Source organism: Anomaloglossus baeobatrachus, chromosome 2 (assembly GCF_048569485.1).
Source record: "Anomaloglossus baeobatrachus isolate aAnoBae1 chromosome 2, aAnoBae1.hap1, whole genome shotgun sequence".
In the NCBI taxonomy this organism is placed as follows: Eukaryota; Metazoa; Chordata; class Amphibia; order Anura; family Aromobatidae; genus Anomaloglossus; species Anomaloglossus baeobatrachus.
The window spans coordinates 75,717,836-75,736,262 of NC_134354.1; the positions used below are offsets into that span (position 1 = coordinate 75,717,836).

Here is an 18,427-nt window from a genome sequence, read left to right on the forward strand (position 1 = left end):
ATGATACGATTATGATGCTTTTGCGCTCGTTAATCGTACCATCTAGGCTTTACACACTACGATGTCGCATGCGATGCCGGATGTGCGTCACTTTCAATTTGACCCCACCGACATCGCACCTGCGATGTCGTAGTGTGCAAAGCCCGCCTTAGAGTTGAGCGTGTATTTAACTATTCGTACTCGCTATACTCATAAAGAATACTGTCTAATATACACGCGTATTCATTCTGAATATTCCTCACCTATTGTACCATCACCCATTCCCTGTAGACTGTAAGCCCTCGCGGGCAGGGTCCTCTCTCCTCCTGTACCAGTCTGTTATGTACTGTTAATGATTGTTGTACGTATACCCTTTCACTTGTAAAGCGCCATGGAATAAATGGCGCTATAATAATAAATAATAATAAATAATAATAATAATAATAGTGTGTGCAATGCAAGTCAGTGGGGAGAACTCGCAATGTAACGAGTAACCCGAATTACGCACTATTTGCTACTCACACGAAAAGTATGGCATTCGGGTTACTCGTTACATTGCGAGTTTTTCCCCAATGACTTGCATTGCACACGCTATTCGGAATGAATACGCGTGTATTAGACAGTATTGATTATGACTATAGTGAGTACAAATAGTTGGGTACTCGCTCAACTCTAGCAGGGCTTAAATTATATGCCTACTCCAACAAGGGTGAAAAGTCCTGCAAGGTCATTTTTTCTGGGTAAGTTTTATTTTCTAGGAAAGCACAGTAGCAGTAAAAAATAACAACTAAAAACATCTAAAAACAGTCAACAAACTGTTTTTTAGTCAACAAACTCTTTTTAGATGTTTTTTTTTATTTTTTACTGTTCTGTGTGGATATTTTTGTATGTATGAAATTTGTGCCAATAAAATATATTTTTGATGATCTGAACAAAATCTTTTTGGTTGATCCCTCTATACAGCAATTCTTTTTCTTTCGTTCTACAAATGTGATAGTGTACTATACATTAGGTGACTATTAGACCACTACACACCATAAACTTGGGAGTAGGAAGAATGTAATGTTACATGTGAAAAACTCTTCATGGCATTGCCCACATGTTCTCGTCAGATTTGAAGAATTAAATGTAATGTCCAAATCTGTATTGCAAATTAAATTAGTTGTCTCATGCCAAGCCTAAGGCATTAATCAGCATCCAGACAGGTGTTTGTGTGGCGCCCCTGACCTGGTCAGGCACCACTGAGTACTGCACCCATGCTGAGTCAATACAACACAGGTAATCCAAGAGGCTGATTAGGGTGTGGACACACGGAACACTAATAACCAGGACACACACACAGCTAGAGGGGACCCCTGAACAGACTCAGGGAGGGGGCGTGGCCCTCGCCTTACAGCTAGTGGTGGGTGGTGTCACTGGGAACAAGGGAGTTGTGCGGAGGCAGCCAAAGGAGAAGGAATAGGAGGAGTTGCATCTGGAGGGCAGAGCAGGGGAGCAGGGCCCTTCCAGACACTGCACCGTTCGTGGCTGCTGGCGGGGGAGAAGGGCTACTGTTTAGTGCTGCCTGAAAACCACCTAAGGCCGGAGTGCAGAGAGGTGGCTGAGTAAGGGGACTGTCAGTAAACCCAGCCCGCACGGGGTTACAGGTCCCCAAAGCAGGGGCCCATTCAGTTCGCCTGCCAAACTTGCTGGTGAGGGCACTTTATGCGCCTCACCAACCTACACAGAGTCCGCAGCTACAGCAGCTACGAAGGGGCCCATAAGTGACAGAAGGCAAGCAGCCAGAATTATTTGGTCCACGCTGCCCGCAAATGGGCCAGAAAGGGGAGAACAGCGTATGCGACTTCGCTGGGTGATCCAGCAAGACTTCAAGTCGGGGTCACCTCAAAACAAAAAGGACTAGGAAGGCGAGTCAGCAGTCACCCCTACATCAGCCGAAGGGATACCTGGTTCCTCCTGGTTCATCATAGCATCCCTCGGGTTAACTCACTCCTGCCGTCTAAAAGTGAGTAAAAACCCTGAAAGACATTGCTGCTTGTGTTTGAGTTCTTCTGCGACCTGTGGTACTACACACTTACACTGGGCCCTGGGGCCAGCCTCACTCTGAGGAGGCTACAACATCTGACTGCATCTAACATCAGTCCCAGGCATCCCCTAAAGGGCAGTGGCAGTCACCCCCTGACTGCAAATACCGAGAGTGGCGTCACGATTCCCATAGAAGTTAATCCGACCTACCCATGGCCAGAAGATTCCTTGCACTGTGGCGTCCCCGAACAGGACCAGCGCTCCTGGGGCGGCACATTTGCATGACATTGGCCTATGAGCCAGATGTCGAGCTACAGGTTTTTATTGATCTAATGCCACCACTCTCAAAGACTATCATGGTGCAGAAAAACGAAGACAAAGCATTTCAGTGTGAAATGCGAGTCGGGTGTGGCGGGGTCTTGTTTCTGTATTTACTTACCTTAGGTGATGTACTTTAACTGAATGGGGTTTAAATATATGGTATAGCTTTTTGTTTAATTGGGCACATGTCTCTTGAATATATATATATAGTTTTAAGAGATTATGTCTGTTGTTGGATATCCTCTTACCTTACAAAAAGGTGTGTTTTGCACTATTATTTTTTGCTATATAAATTGAGAATATTTATTGTAATTACACATATTATGTTTTTCTATATTAACTTTAGTTAATACCATATGTCTATACCCCGTTATACAGTGTGTCCACCTGTATGCAAGGTGGCGATTCGTATTGAATTGATGATGACCTACAACTTTGTAATTCACTTTTTTTCTCTATCTCGTTCCGTTTTTGAGATAAAAATGCTAACTGTTGTTTTTCACCAGGTGGCGCAATAGGTGGTTTCATTGCGTAGCGCATGGTTACTTTACTATACCTAGACACCACTTCTATGCTTATAGCTTCCGCCGTTCTCAAGTTAATGGCGGTGGACAGGATATGGGTGGACACACTGTATACTTACATGATCAATATCTTTTTCACCTATTATTTGTCAGGTGTCCGCCTTTTCTTTTCTTTGTTTTGTTTTTATGTACTATGTGTTTGTGGTCTCTTCCCTATTTGTTTACATTTTAATGATTTACTAATTAAATTTATTATTTAAACTATTTGGGCTTGTATTTTCTTCTTTGGGTTGTTTAGTTTATCATTAATGCATTAAGCCCTTACATGTTTAGTGTGGTCAATGGTGTATTTATCATGGTGCAGAGTAAGACGACAAGAGAAGCTGAAATAGAAGTTTATCCTCTTCAGCGATGCGTTAAGACCCCGTTACACGCAACAACCGCTAACGAGATGTTGTTGAGGTCATGGAATTCATGACGCACATCCGGCCTCGTTAGCGACGTTTTTGCGTGTGACACTTACGAGTGACCGCTAACGATCAGAAATACTCACCTAATCGCTGATCGTTGACACGTCATTAATTCTCAAAATGTCATTGCTGTTTCAGGATGCAGGTTGTTTGTCGATTTGTTGTTCCTGAGGCAGCACACACCGCTATGTGTGACACCACAGGAATGACAAACAACACCGTACCTGCATCCTCCAGCAAAGAGGTGGGCATGACTTTCATGCGGCTGCCCTCCGCCCCTCCACTTCTTTTGGACGCCCATCGTGTAACGTCGCTGTGACGTTGCATGAACCACCTCCTATGAAAAGAGGCTGTTTGCCACCCACAGCGACGTCACTAGGAAGGTAAGTATTGTAACGAGTACTAGCGATATTGTACGCCACGGGAAGCGATTTTTCCGTGACGCACAAACGAATGGGGCGGGTGCTTTCATGAGCAACATCGCTAGCGATGTTGCTGCGTGTAAAGCACCCTTTACACTATTATCATGCATGTTGTTTAGGCTACTTTCACACCCTATTTTTGCCATATGGCTAGAAAAACAAAGGGATTGTCGACTGCTCTTTTGTACTTGCTTCAAAATGGGGTCAAAGTAAAAAGTGACTATGTCAGCAACAGCGGCCTCATTCGTTTATCTGCTTAAATTCGTTTTTTTTCAGGGCTTCAGATACCTGGTGTATTTTAAATAAAATTTTTGTAAAGAAAAATAGATTTTGTTGCAAAGTTATATTGTTTTCAATTAGTTTTTTTTTTTACTTTTCTCCTTTTTTAGATACTCCTACTGTAAAGATTCTGCCCTCCACTCCTGTTCCACAAGAAGGCCAGCCGATAACTTTAACGTGTGAATCTAAAGGAAAACCTCTGTAAGTCTTGTTTTATTTTTACAAACTCATGTAAATAAAAGAATATTAAAAGAACAAAGCAGTAGCTTTGTAGCTTCATGGATCTAGAACAAGGACTTGTGTTTATTTTTCTTCCATAGTCACCTCCATTTTAGTGCATGGGCTGTACTTGCTGCTCGCACTCATCAATATGTAAGAGGGTTGAGCTGTCATGCTTGACTCAGCCAATAAGGGACACATCTTCTGAGCAACCTTTTAAAAAATCAAGTTGCAGTAAAATATCTTTAGAACTAATTCCCCAAAGTAACATCTGCAGAAAGACAGAATTCCCAAAAAATCTATGGTTTGGAGATGACCAAATGTTTTACATGTATGATGTACAGATGTGTCCATCCTTACATTTTGACAACATTGGCTATGGACAATAATGTCAAACTATTCAAATTGAACTTGTTATAGCAACATCGTAGCAAAACCCTGGACAGGTTGTAATATACATAACTACCACTATCTGAATACATATACCATTAGGTCCAGAAATATTTGGACAGTGTCTGAATCAATTTGATTTGGCCCCTGCATGCCACTATTTTTTCTTTAAAATGAGACAACTGAGATGCAATTGAAGTGGAGACTTCTGGTTTAATTAAAGGGGTAAACAAAAATACCCTATGAAATGTTAAGGAATTATACCCATTTCCTACAAAGCCTCCTCATTTCAGGGGCTCGATAGTAATTGGACAAATTTACTTTACCATTAAATGTTGTTTTTTAATGCTTTGCAGAGAATCCTTTACAGGCAATTACTGCCTGAAGTCTGGAAGCCATGGACATCACTAAGCATTGGGTTTCATCCTTTGCAATACTCTGCCAGGCCTTTATTCCAGCTGACTTCAGTTGTTGCTTGTTTGTGGGTCTTTCTGCCTTAAGTTTTGTCTTAAGCATGTGAAATGAATGCTCCCTAGGGTTCAGAGCTGGTAATTGATTTGGCCATTGCAGAATACTCCATTTATTTGCCTTAAAAAAACTCTTGAGTTGCTTTCACAGTATGTTTTGGGTCATTGTTTATTTGTATGTTGAAGCGCCGTTCAACCGACCTTGCTGCATTTGGTGGAATCTGAACAGAAAGAAAAGCCCTGTACACTTCAGCATTCATCCGGCTGCTTTTGTCTTCAGTCAAATCATCAATAAATACTAGTGACCCATTGCCATTGGAAGCCATGCCATAAAACTGCTTCCACTATGTTTTACAGTCGACCATGAGTTGCTCCAAGGCTTCTGCATACTTTCTTCAGGTACAGGTTGATCTTAGCTTCATCTGTCCATAGAATGCTTTTCCAGAACTGGGCTGGCTTTTTTAGATGTTTCTTGACAAAGTCTAATCTGGCTTTCCTACTTTAAGGCTGAATAATGGTTTTCACCTTTTGGTGAACCCTTTTCATTTGTTCTCATGATGTATTTTCTTTACGATAGACTTAGATATTGAAACACCCACTTCCTGGAGAGTGTTCTTCACTTGGGTGGATGTTGTGAAGGGATTTTCCTTCAATAATGAAAGGATTCTGTGATCATCCACAACTATTTTCGGCCATGGACATCCAGGCCTCTTTGAGTTCCCATGCTCTCCAGTGTGCTCATTTTTTCCAAAATATATCAAACACTAATCCCTAACCATTCCTAACATTTTTCTATCTCTCTGATGGATTTTTTTCTTTTTTTTCAACGCAATAATGGTCTGTCTTTCTTCCATTGAGAGCTCCTTTGAACGCATGTTGTGTGCTCACAACAATAGGTTCCAAATACAAATGTCACACTAGGAATCAGCTCCAGACCTTTCAACTGCTTAATTGATTATGTATTAAGCCCATTAAATAGCTTTTGAGATAATTGTCCAATTACTTATGGTTCCTTGAAAAAGAGGCAGGTACATAATAAAAAGCTGTAATTCCTAAGCCCTTACTCAAATTATGATGTGAATACCCACAAATTAAAGCTGACAATATGCACTTAAAAAAAATATTGATTACCTAACTGTACATTGAAAATATTTCGGTAAATAGGTAGAATGCCAGAATTTGTGTCACTGTCAAAATATTTCTGGACCTAACTCTAGATACATGTAGCATGTAAAACTCCAAACAGATTATCACAATTTTTTTTAAAAGCTGGGAGTCTCACTCCCCATATTTTTGGCTATGCCAAGCAAGAGAGAAAGTAAAGAAGGACACATCTGTTATATGTAAAATTTAGAACTCCGTTAAGTCTAGGACATCTTGGTGTCTCAATTGTGGGCACCAACACATTTTGGAACCCTCGTTTAAAAATGTTACATTTTTACTGCTTGTAAAGTGCAAGGCCGGTGATGTAGTTTGTGACACAGTTTCTCTTGAATCTTCTTTGAGCCCCCACGCTCGCTAGCAAGTTTGCTCGTGATGTTCCTCTAAATCCCTACATATAACTATTTTTAAGGTTTGTTTTTTTAAGTTGTGGAATATGAATAGTGTATAGAAAAATTCTTACTTCCAGTCTGCAGTTTGAAATGTAAAATTCCATTAATAGTTCCTATTTTTTTTTAACAGTTCTATCCAGATTTCTAAAGATATGAGCGACATCTGGGAAATTAAGCTCTGACTGTCATGTTTCTACTCTGTTGTATAAAATGTGTGTAATTGCCCTTCCTCTAGGATGTTTTTTGAGGCGATTCAGAAAATGTTGACATTTCACTTATTTTGAAATATTAATGCAACTTTTTCATAATTATGTTCAGCCTCTAAGGCTTAACTTCTGATTAAGAGCAAATTTAAAAGGTTGGTCCCAATTGATATATGTTTTAATGCAGATTTAAAATAATTAGATTTTGACTGAAGAAGCTGAATACAAATCAGCAACAGAAAAGACCGTATCAGTTCGATGATGCTTAGAAGCACATGAAGATTCCCATACATTCAGCAGCGGAAATGAAAAGTAGAAATTTATTCTGACAGTTAAAAATAATAATAATTGCCTGTCTTCAGGCCTTGCCATGCTTTCTACTTCTACCTTAAAATTGCTATTTATTTTCTTTCGAAAAACTTGTGTCTATGCAAATCTAAAGTCATGTTATAATTGTCTTTGCTTTACCATCTAATTATATGCTGCATTACTGTACATTTTACAAAACAAATTCCATACAACTATAGCCAAATACACCAGCATCCAAGAGAATAACAGTTATAGGCTAAAAGAATAAACTATTCAGCATTGGCCTTAGTGGTGTAACACTAGTTTGCAGTCTGGTTCATATGAAAGTCCTATACTTGAACGCTACTACTGTATTTGTAATAATTATATTACCTTGCATTGGCAGTTATAGTACTCCCATGATTTGCGAAACATGGCCAAACCCTTGTTTAGCCTTAAGGGTGCTTTTACACGCTGCGACATTGCTAGCGATCTCGTTAGCGATGTAACACGCCAGATCGCACATACGATTTGCTGAGATCGCACATGTTACCGGCGCTATAAAAATGACCTATGTGCGATCTCGGCAAATCTTATCTACGATCTGGCGTGTTACATCGCTTACGAGATCGCTAGCGATGTCGCAGCATATAAAGCAACCTTTACTCTATCTGGGATTGAATGGCAGTGCTATACTCAGCTGTCATGCTGCTGTAGTGGGGGCACTGAGATTTACTGTGGAAACAGTCACTGGATACAGTTAGCAGACAACCCACTAAAGGGCGAAAACACAACAGAATAGTCAGTAAGCCGAGTCAGTACCAGGATGTCAGTGAGAAACCAGGGGTAGATGCAAAACGAGGTCAGGTGCTAGCCAAGAACCAGGAAGTCAGGCCAATGTCAGGGGGGAGAGCGGAGCCAAAGTCCAGAACAAATAAAGCAAGGTCAAAGGCTGGGAAATCAGAACAACACACATGAATGGGACTGGGAAGTCAGGAGAGGCTGGGCAAACAAATGGTACAGGGAGATGCAGGAACAGGAGAGACAAAGGATGGGAGAGTCACGGAACGGGACCGGGAAGTCAAGGGGGTGAAAGCAGACAGGCGGTATGGAAAGGGCACAGGTCAGGACAGTAACTGGGAGGTAGGATGGACCAGGAAACACTCAAGGGAGCCAGACTTGTGTGCTGCTGTTCAGGAACTATTATCAGTAATGGTAGCACAAGGATAGAGCGTCCTGCTCACCGAAATGAGGCAGGTAGCAATAAGCTGCTCCCATGGCCTATAACCCTGGGGAGAGATATATGTCATGGCTCTGCGGTGGCTGAGCCTGGCACAGATCATGACATCATCCTTCTCCATCAGACCCACGAGCATTCAACCCTGTTCAGATTGAAGAGATACAGCGAATCAGTTATGTCATTCCTATTAGCAAATCCATGAGTCTAGTAAAAAATACCCATACAATTTACATGTGTAGTAGCTTTATAGCGAGCAGTCCTTTTATAACACATCCCATAACTATTTTACCAAGCCATTTGTTCCATTAAAGCAGTCTCTCAAACTCACCAGTCCTTGCAGCTCTTTTTCTACCTCCGAATTTCACTTGTGATGGTTTACATCTGAATGACCCACCTCTTTTGGAGAGGAAAAGACTGTAAAAGTTTAAGGAGTTGTCCGCTACTCGGACAACCCCTTCTCAATCCGAATCATTCTCTTTTTTAAAATAATAAGTTATTCTCACCTCCGATGCTAGTGCCAATCTAGTGTTGGCACTCACTTTCCCAAGATCGAATACCAGTGTGACACCAAGCAAGTAGCAAGTAGCCAATCAGCGGCCACTTCACTATCCCTATCTTCAGACAAATAGCTTACAACCGGAGGAAGTGAGCACTGCTGCCACACTGGTAAGCAATCCCAGGAGAGTGAGCCAATACCACTGGATCAGTGCTGGCACCAGAGGGGAGTATAACTTTTCTTATTTTAAAAAGGGGAAAAGTTTGGATTGGGAAGGGATTGTCCCGAGCACTGGAGGAACCCTTTAACTTTTACTGTTTTCTTTAAACAGCCAAATATATTTCACTTCTCCCAGGCTCCAGCCAATCCCTCGACCCCTCTCACAGCCAACTCACTGTTGTATATATATTGCAGCTGACTAGACCCAGACTTTTGCCCAGTCTAACAGCAATTACAGCATATTTACTTACCAGTATAATTGGTGGTAATGGATTCACAAGACACGATCCATCAGCCTCATCATTTTTCTGTGGTGACAGGAGCCATGAGAACTGTCATCTACTTGCCGCCATTTGTGGTTTTTCTCTTGATTAGTCAACCTGGTGCAACATCACCTGTGCATCATTCCGTGATGATGACATCATGCCAGACCGGCTAATCAAAATGGAAGCTACGGATGCCAGGATATATGAGTCCCTTCTCAGAGTTGCTGTCTAGATTAAAAAAGGTGGCTGATGGACCGGATCCTGTGAATAATTTTGCACCAACTTTACTTTCCAGAGATCCCAATACCACAATCTTATATAGCCACCTACAGGTTTAGTAATTCTGCGCGTCTTGTGCTGCAATATCTCCAGTCAAGTAACATACATGGTACCAATAATGACCGCACCTTACTGACACCTCATCTTCTTGCTAGTCCACCTTTTATTGTGTCATCAGCTAATGTTGAAATAAGAATTCACCATCTCCTCTGAAAAAACAATGATAAAATTAAAACATGATATCTAAAATTTACAGTATATTATAATTAGAGGAACTAATATTTTTCACTTTAATTTGTACTAATGCACCCCATACAAGAATAAACACTACAGTGTCTGGAGTTGAGATTGTCCACTCTGTATCTGTACATTGCTTATGTCTAGACACCGGTAAGTGATTGGTGAAGGTATCAGGTGTCAGACTTCTATGAATTTGATACTGAAAACTTATCATAACTATAGGACAATTTAAGCAGTGGAAAACCCCTTTAAATCAAAAGATTTTCATAGTTACACCTTTATCATCCTTACACTATGTTCACCTCCTTACAATACTATATTTGGTACATATTTTGACAGTGCATATACTCCCGAGAATACAAAGTCCTAGACTCTCACAAAGTATTTCTGGAACAATAGCACTTTTTTACGTTAAAGTGTGTATTAGTACAGACTATTCTACGAATAGACAACATAATGTTTTATGCATTTGTTAGGAATATCATATCCTCCATTCTGTTCACAAGGCTCAGGAGGGATGCCTGTGCAATCAATCATTTTCAATTAAATATTGCAAAATCTCACATGAGGGTCCCAAAAGAAGCGAGAAACCATAGATGATGTAGCCAGCAAAAATGATGTCCTCTGCTTAAGCTATTCTGTATAATAAAAGTCCAATTATGCACAAGAATAATGTAATTGTTATTTTTGAAAATACACTGTGTACTGTAATAGTGATCGTTCAATGTCATCATTGTTAAAGGACTACTCTAATCTTTATTAATCTCATCTATCTATCTATCTATCTATCACTCTGTGTACCAGTGTTGCCATTTGTGTTTCCATACAATAGATATGCCTCCCAGTGTATATATACAATAATGATACCCTGCTGTTTTCTGATAGTAGACAGTGATATCCTTTTTTGTTCCTATGTACAACAATCATGTCTCCTTTGTGTTTCCATACAATAATGACGCTGCCCTTTCTCCCTGCATACAATAATAATGATACCTATGGCCTTCTATACAAAAATGATGCCCCCCCCTGAGTAGCCATACAATAATTATGCCCGCTCTGTGCCCCGATACAATACTAATAAACCCCCTTTGGGCCTCTATACAGAAATAATTACCAATTTGTGCCTATGAGTTTTTTCATGCTTAAAATTTCAATAATTAAAGTCAAATTCAGCTAATCCCACTTCCACAATAAGAAATGAAGTCTTCCTTCTTCTTTTTGGAATTTTCGGTCAGGCATAGGTGGCACTATAAAGTGGTCATAATCCTAAAGAAGCTTATGTGTCTTCCATTAGAGTCCCCTTATACCTTTGCATGGGCCACATTGAGCCCTTAGATGAGTGTGGGACCCTAGAACTTTCCCATGTTTGCCCGATTCTAATGCTATTCCTGTAAACTATAGATCTAAAACTAGATCATTGTTTTTCGGAATTTGCTGATTCAAACAAAATGTGAATCGACTAAATTGACAGCATTGCAAAAGATTTAATCAGCCAAAGACGCATCACATTACCTTCGATGGGCTTCCGTATACTGTATAGTGCAGCTTTCTCATCACATGGCAAAGCGCAGCCATTCAGAAGGGATTATCATAAATTATTAAAAGCAAAGACAGGGAATGCAGCAGCCAAACAATTAAGCACCCAGTTCATCAAAGCTCTTACGCTTGAATTCTATAGTGAAATGCTTTCAAAAGTCACAAAAGTTTGACACAATACAAGGCTGTGCTAAAATTTAGCAACTTTTGCTATTCTCATGCCATTTCTGCCAATATCTGACATAACTGGCGGAGCAGGCACAGGCTTGGGATGCGGCAACCCCCATTTGACATGAATTGCCCAACCGGAGTAAGATTTTTGGTGAAGCGTATGACACTTTTCAGACATAATTAGGAGCCAAAAATTGAGCTTTTCTGCACTGCTCTAAAAATTTTCGTCATTCTATCAAAAGCATAGAAATGCTGCATTTTCATTTGGTTCCGTGATGATCTTTGGCTTTTCAGCATGTGGACTTTGCAGGAGCTGGGTTATGTGATGCTAGCCACTACTTATGGGAAGTGTGGGCAGGAGCGTAGTCAGGAAAGCTGGGGTCTGTTAATAGTAGACACATATAAGCACAAGGAAAAAAATAGAGGTACTAGTCAGGGCAATATCCAGGGTTCAGAAGTCCAGTAGAGCACGTAATAAGTTCAGGGGGAAAGCAGAGATGTAGTCAGGTGATGTTCCGAGGTCAAACAGGCAGGAGGTCACGACAGGAACAGGGAGCGGGTGGAAAGGAGTCAAATAACAGTCCAGGGTTAGAGAAGAAAGATCAGAACAAAGATACAAACCAACAGCACAACTGCAGAACCAGAAAATAGAACTAGCGCTGTCCTTGGTGAGCATGCTCAGTAAAGAAGCCTGATCAAATACAAAGAAGGCGGGACACCTGAGTAATCAGCACCAACATGGAATCCTGTGCTATCAAACACAGTGCTAGCTAGTAACACGGGAAAGTGCAACAGAGCATCTCCAAAGGCAAAATGCTCTGCACAGAGGAATTGTGACAGGTTACATTTCTAAATCCTGTTTGTGTGTAACACAACCCTAAAAAGTAATCATAGTCCCTTATCACCTTTTTGGATAAGAACTCATTGCGTTTTCCATCCTTACACTTATCTACTACTTTTCAGACATGTTGAAATCATAAATAGGCAGACACTTTTTAATGAATCAGGAGTGACTGACTCTACCACATCCCCTCTTCTAGACCTACATGAAAAATTATGATCTTGATGAACATAAAAAAATAATATTTGAATTTTAACTGATAGAGAGATAAATTGGAGACTCACAGTTTCAGACACATTTTATCAGGGTAATTGGAGACATTGGAGTAGTTTTAATGAATTCTCTGCAAAATTGAATTTATTGTCAAAATGTAGGAAATGTGGCAAATTCTAATTTCAAAAGATTTGAACACCTCTAGTAGTAACATCAAAACATCAGACTGTGATAGACCGCAGAATAGTGTGAACCAAATACAATATAGTTTTGAAAGAAATTTTTTTGAAAATTTAATTATTTTATTTTGAGCTAAGCTTAGAACAACTCAGAACTCCTTAACAACGAATGACGTATGCCTTTGATGAAAGCTCACACTCCGCGCCTAAATCCTTTGCTGCACATGTCAACTGATTTAATTAGCCAACATGTGCCTCTAAGAGCTGCGGGTGGAGTACCCACAGCTATTAACCTGTTAAATGCAGTTGTTAATCTCTAACATCCACATTTAATGCTAAATGGCAGGGGGGGGCACAGTGTTCTAGCATCTCATCGGCCTTCTCGCGACTCGATTGGGGAAGCCAATGAGTTGGTATGACACCCAGAGTCTGTCATCTGTCATCATAATATTCCTATGAAAACCAGTCCATGGCCAGCATTCATAGGAGACTGTGACTTCTTCTACATATAGAAATGCTTTGGAATTGCTGTATATAGAACAAGTGATCAGACTATTGCAGGTTCAAGTCCTCTAATGGGATTATTAGATACAGTACAAAATAGGGAAAACAATTGTTTAAAAATATGTAAAATATATCTTTGTACCGTGTTAGCCAGTAGAGATAAAAAAATGTTTAGAAGAACTGAGTGCTCAGTGGCTGATACCTTTTAATGGCTAACTGAAAAGATGGTAATAATAGCAAGCTTTTGCAACTACTCAGGTCTCTTCATCATTTGATGAAGAGACCTGAGTAGTCTCGAAAGCTTGCTATTATTACCATCTTTTCACTTAGCCATTAAAGGTATCAATCACTGAGGACTTTCAGTTCTTCTAAACATTTTTTTTAAATATGGACATTTTTAAAAAATATATAAAATATCAAATCACCATCCTTTTACCACATTAAAATTAAAAAAGAAATACAAAAATACTCATATTTGTAATTGCTGTGTTTGTAAAAGTCCATTCTATTAAACTATAAAGTAAATTAATCAGATTGGTTACAAGAAAAAATCAAATTGCCAGAATTGCAGTTTTTCAACAGCATCAACAACACCAAATCTAATACCAGGTGATCAAAACATTATATATACTCCAAATTAATAGCAATAAAAACATTAGCTTGGGGTGCAAAAATCAAGTCCTCAAACAGCCCCAGATTCCAAAAATGGAAAATGTTACAGCTATCAAAAAACCGTGAGTCATAAAAAAGATTATTTTTTTAAAAAAAAATCATTTTATTTCCCCCACTTAAGTAAAACAAAAACTATACATGTTCAGTTTCTACTTAATCATATTACCCTCGAAACTCAAACTACCAGGGCAGTTTAATGGTCAAATATATACTTTAACTTAAAAAAAACACAAAAAAACAACAAATGCAGAAATTGTTTTTTTGCTATTTTGCCACACTTTAATGTTCTTTTCCTGCTTACTATTACATCATGTAATAAAATAGATGGTGTCATTTAAAAGTACAATTCATCCCACTAAAAAACAACTCCTTACATGGCTATATCAACGGAAAAAAAAAATATTATAGCTTTTTGAAAAAGGAGAGGAAAAGCAAAAGCGCAAAAATGAAAAATTGCTAAGCCCTTAAGGGGTTAAATGCTGTAGCTTATTTGTATTAGATTCAATTTTTAGAAGGCAATTTTTGATGGATATAATAAATTAAGGGTTTATGTGTTACATTGCCTTCACTGTCCTGTTGTCTCAGACTCGCTGTATATTTCCTTTTCCTTACATGATTGCTCATAATAGCAGTCACATCACATCTTCCCTTGAGAAGTTTTGACATTATGGGTACTTTGTCAATTACATAAACACTGACAATGATCTGAATGGAACATTGCAGTAATTACGGGAAGATTCTTTCATTTAGCTGAAAACATAAAAAATTACTGTACTTTTCAGCCTTGTTTCATTTTTTAGACAATCAGATCTACTGCAACAATATTCTTGTTTATGATGTTTTCTTTGAAGATCGCATTTTTGTGCCAAGTCTCACATTTTTTTTTTTGACAAGAAAACTTTGGCATTGAAATTTGCTTTGAAATTTAAATTCATACATTTTTCCAAAAATATTCAATTTGTATCACAGCTATTAGCTGCAAATTGACAGTACTGCAAATACTCCAATACCCTTGAGAAGATGTTTCGGGTTCCCCAAAGTCTCCAAAGACTGCACCCAACTCGATTCAAACCATCTAAGCCCAACCAAGCCTTAAACGGGCTTTACACGCTACAATATATCTAACGATGTGTCGGCGGGGTCACGTCGTAAGTGACGCACATCCAGCATCGTTAGTTACATTGTAGCGTGTGATACCTCTGTGCGATTGCAATTGAATGTTAAAACGTTGATCGTATGCATGTCGTTCAATTACTAAAAATTGAACGTCCGGTTGTTCAATGTTCCCGAGGCAGCACACATCGCTGTGTGTGACACCCCGGGAATGATGAACACAGCTTACCTGTGTCCCGTCAGCAATGTGGAAGGAAGGAGGTGGGCGGGAGATTTACGTCCCGCTCATCTCTGCCCCTCCGCTTCTATTGGCCGGCTGCTACGTGACGTCGCTGTGACGCCGAAAGTCCCTCCCACTCCAGGTAGTGGATGTTCGCCGCCCACATCAAGGTCATATGGAAGGTAAGTACGTGTGACGGGAAATAATCGTTTTTGCAATACAGTCAATAAATTGAACGTGCCGCACATACAATGGGGGCGGGTCACATCGCATACGATATCGTATGCGAAATTGTAAGGTGTAAAGCAGGCTTTAGTAATGTCAAAAAGACCTCAACATGTATGTTTTTTTTTTTACTTTTGTGTAGTTAAACATCATATGTGACATGTATACAGAGTTTTATGACTTTCTCTCCCTAGCTCTATTGCTAAGCTTTGCGCTTTGATGTCCTCTCACTATCCTTAATCACCATAAAATGGCTGATGTACAGTATTTCCTACTTCTGCTTTTAAAAAGACTATAATAGTTTTTACCATTTGGTTTTACAACACCATGTTATATCATAGCAGCAATGCATTATGTGGAAGCCCACCCGGCTACGTGCAAGGTCATGTGATCAATCTCTGGCTGTCACAATCATTTGCAATGTGTATAATTGCTACAGCAATTTAAAGCAATTTGCCCAACATGAATTGCAAAATGGTTCAGTGAAATCCTAAAAAAATTCAAGAAAAATTAATTTAGTATCTAATCAAATTGCTCATCTCTAGCATAAAGCTTTATTAATCTTTTTATACCCTTTTGTTTAGGGCCAGCAGATCCTCCAGCATCACAGGTTTAGCGTGAGTATCTTCTCCAGTTTAGAGGACCGCTATTGATTATGAGAGATTTTTACTTTCTGTCATCTGTTAACGCTTTAGAATAAAGATTTCTGACACATTAATGAACTAAGATCTACCATGTAAAGTTCAGATACCAGATAAAGAAAAAGGAATGCAATGTCTGAGTGATGTTTGCTCATCTATAAACAATTGGTTAAGGCCAAAAATCCAACAAATTGCATCAAATTTAAGAATCTTGCCAGTTGACTTTAGCAGTAAGCAAATAAAAAGCAATCAACTAATGTCTGACATCAAAGCAATACCATTAAAATTGACTATTTCAGAATATTTTTGTCCCAGGTGTGTGATCAGTATACATTTAAGGCCATAGTTACACTTGCGAGTGACTCTTTCGCGTCTCGCATTGCATCACCCGGCACGGCCTGCCATTTGCCAGACAGGAGTGGGTCTGCATAGAAATACATGCAGCTGACCTGCTCCTGTTCAAAGAGCGGTAGACCATGCTGAGTGATGCTGTTAAGGCCGTTGACTCTATTCCTCTCAGGTAACAGTGAAGGATTTGATCAGCAGCCGTATCATGCGTGGAGACGCTGGACAAACCAAGACAGACCAGTCTGTAATTTGCAGAGTCACACAGTTTATTGCAAAACAGGAGGCTTATATACAACTCCTGATAGGTTACACAATATGGGATACAAGATTACACAATCATGAAATTTAGGTGATTACCATATGTCAAGTTTAATCTTTGACACATTTCTGAGAAATAGACAAAGAACAGCCACAATTAGTTTCCCAGGAAAAAATATGCCAGACAAATATGTAAGGAAGTATGGAGTCCAAGGATGCAGAGAAGTAAGCGGATATAAAAGAATGAATAGGATAGGGCCAAAGGATACAAAGGTTTGAAAGGATGTGATGGGGAGTATTACGCCAAATCTCATTTAACAATAAGACATCTTTTGGGAAAGGGACATATTATTTGTAGCAGATGTTGTTTTTGCAACTGAGTTTCTCAATAGAACATAATGATATCATATACTGTTGTATAAGAGCTGACAAAATTGCTGAACAAGGCAAAATGGCTTCTGTAACAATGCCGATGCTAGACTCGCGGAAGTCAGTCGCAAGTGTAACCCTGGCCTTAGAAAGAAGATCTCAAAGAAAATAGAGACAGTTGAGCAAATTAGAGTAGACTTTAATCCTTATCAAATTTTATGGAATTTTGCATTTGCCAAAATGCAACATTTTTTAAATTTGCTTCCAAAATGTAGCATTTTTCAGAAACTAAAAAGGAAAACAAAGTGTTAAACAATAAAAAAAATCCTAAAGCTCGGCTTCCTACTTACCCTTGCAGCACTTCCATGTCACTAGTTTGGTCTTTGCAGCATATTAAGAATACCGCTAGGACATCACGGTGGCCATGAACTTACATGCTCATAAGACAGAATATTCTCACTCACTGTGTTATAGCAGGTGCACAGGAAAAGATATATCATTAAAAGAGTAAACCTGTCCGTCCATATAAGACACAAGTTCAAAAATGTAGAAAAATTACTTTTTATTTTTCAATGATGGTTTCCCAAGACTGAACAAGAACGATGTTTCTACTACAGTCAGCCTTTTTCAAGATCAGTCAGCCTATAATTACCAGGCTCAGATTTTGTCCCCTTTATTAATTGTGGCACCCCATTTGAGCTCTCCAAACCAAGCTCCTACTTCATTGTTTGTTTGTATATCCAACAACATGTCACAACACAAATGTACCAGTACATGAATGGAGTAGGAGCTTGGTTTGGAGAGCTGTGAGGTTATCCTATTCTATAATATGGTAACAGGAACTGTATCACAGAACTGACACATATCAAATATGGTGCCAATATTCAAAAAAGGGACAAAATCTGATCTTGGTAATGTTAACATTGGTCTTGTTTGATCTTGGACCACCACTATTGAAAAATAAAAAGTAAAACAGTTATTTTTCTACATTTTTGAACATTTGTGTCTTATATGGAGTGCCAGGTTTACACTATTTAACTTACATGCTCATGCACAGAACCCTCCCTTTCTTAATCAAAGCCAGAAAATTTGCCCATTGAGTGAGACCTAGGGATTTTAGTGCAAATGATGGTGATCTGAAGAATGCTGCTAGGACTGATGATGACTAGAGATGAGCTGACCCCTGGTTGTTCCACCTCACCGGGTTCAGTCAGGCTAGCTAAAAGTTCAGTACAGGACCTGGGCTTCCACCAAACT

The 18,427-nt window shown here is 39.4% G+C and overlaps 1 protein-coding gene across 4 annotated transcripts in view; it reads left to right on the plus strand.

The window, feature by feature from the left end:
• Positions 1-18,427, plus strand: part of CADM2 (cell adhesion molecule 2) — a 393,079-nt gene that overhangs the window by 108,157 nt on the left and 266,495 nt on the right. For 2 of the 4 annotated variants that reach the window (XM_075335088.1, XM_075335090.1), the window contains exons 4-5: positions 4,131-4,221; positions 16,139-16,171. In XM_075335088.1, the coding sequence (XP_075191203.1) occupies positions 4,131-4,221; positions 16,139-16,171 (124 nt within the window). The remainder of the gene's footprint in view (positions 1-4,130; positions 4,222-16,138; positions 16,172-18,427) is intronic. The other 2 variants (XM_075335089.1, XM_075335091.1) reach the window with 1 other exon arrangement.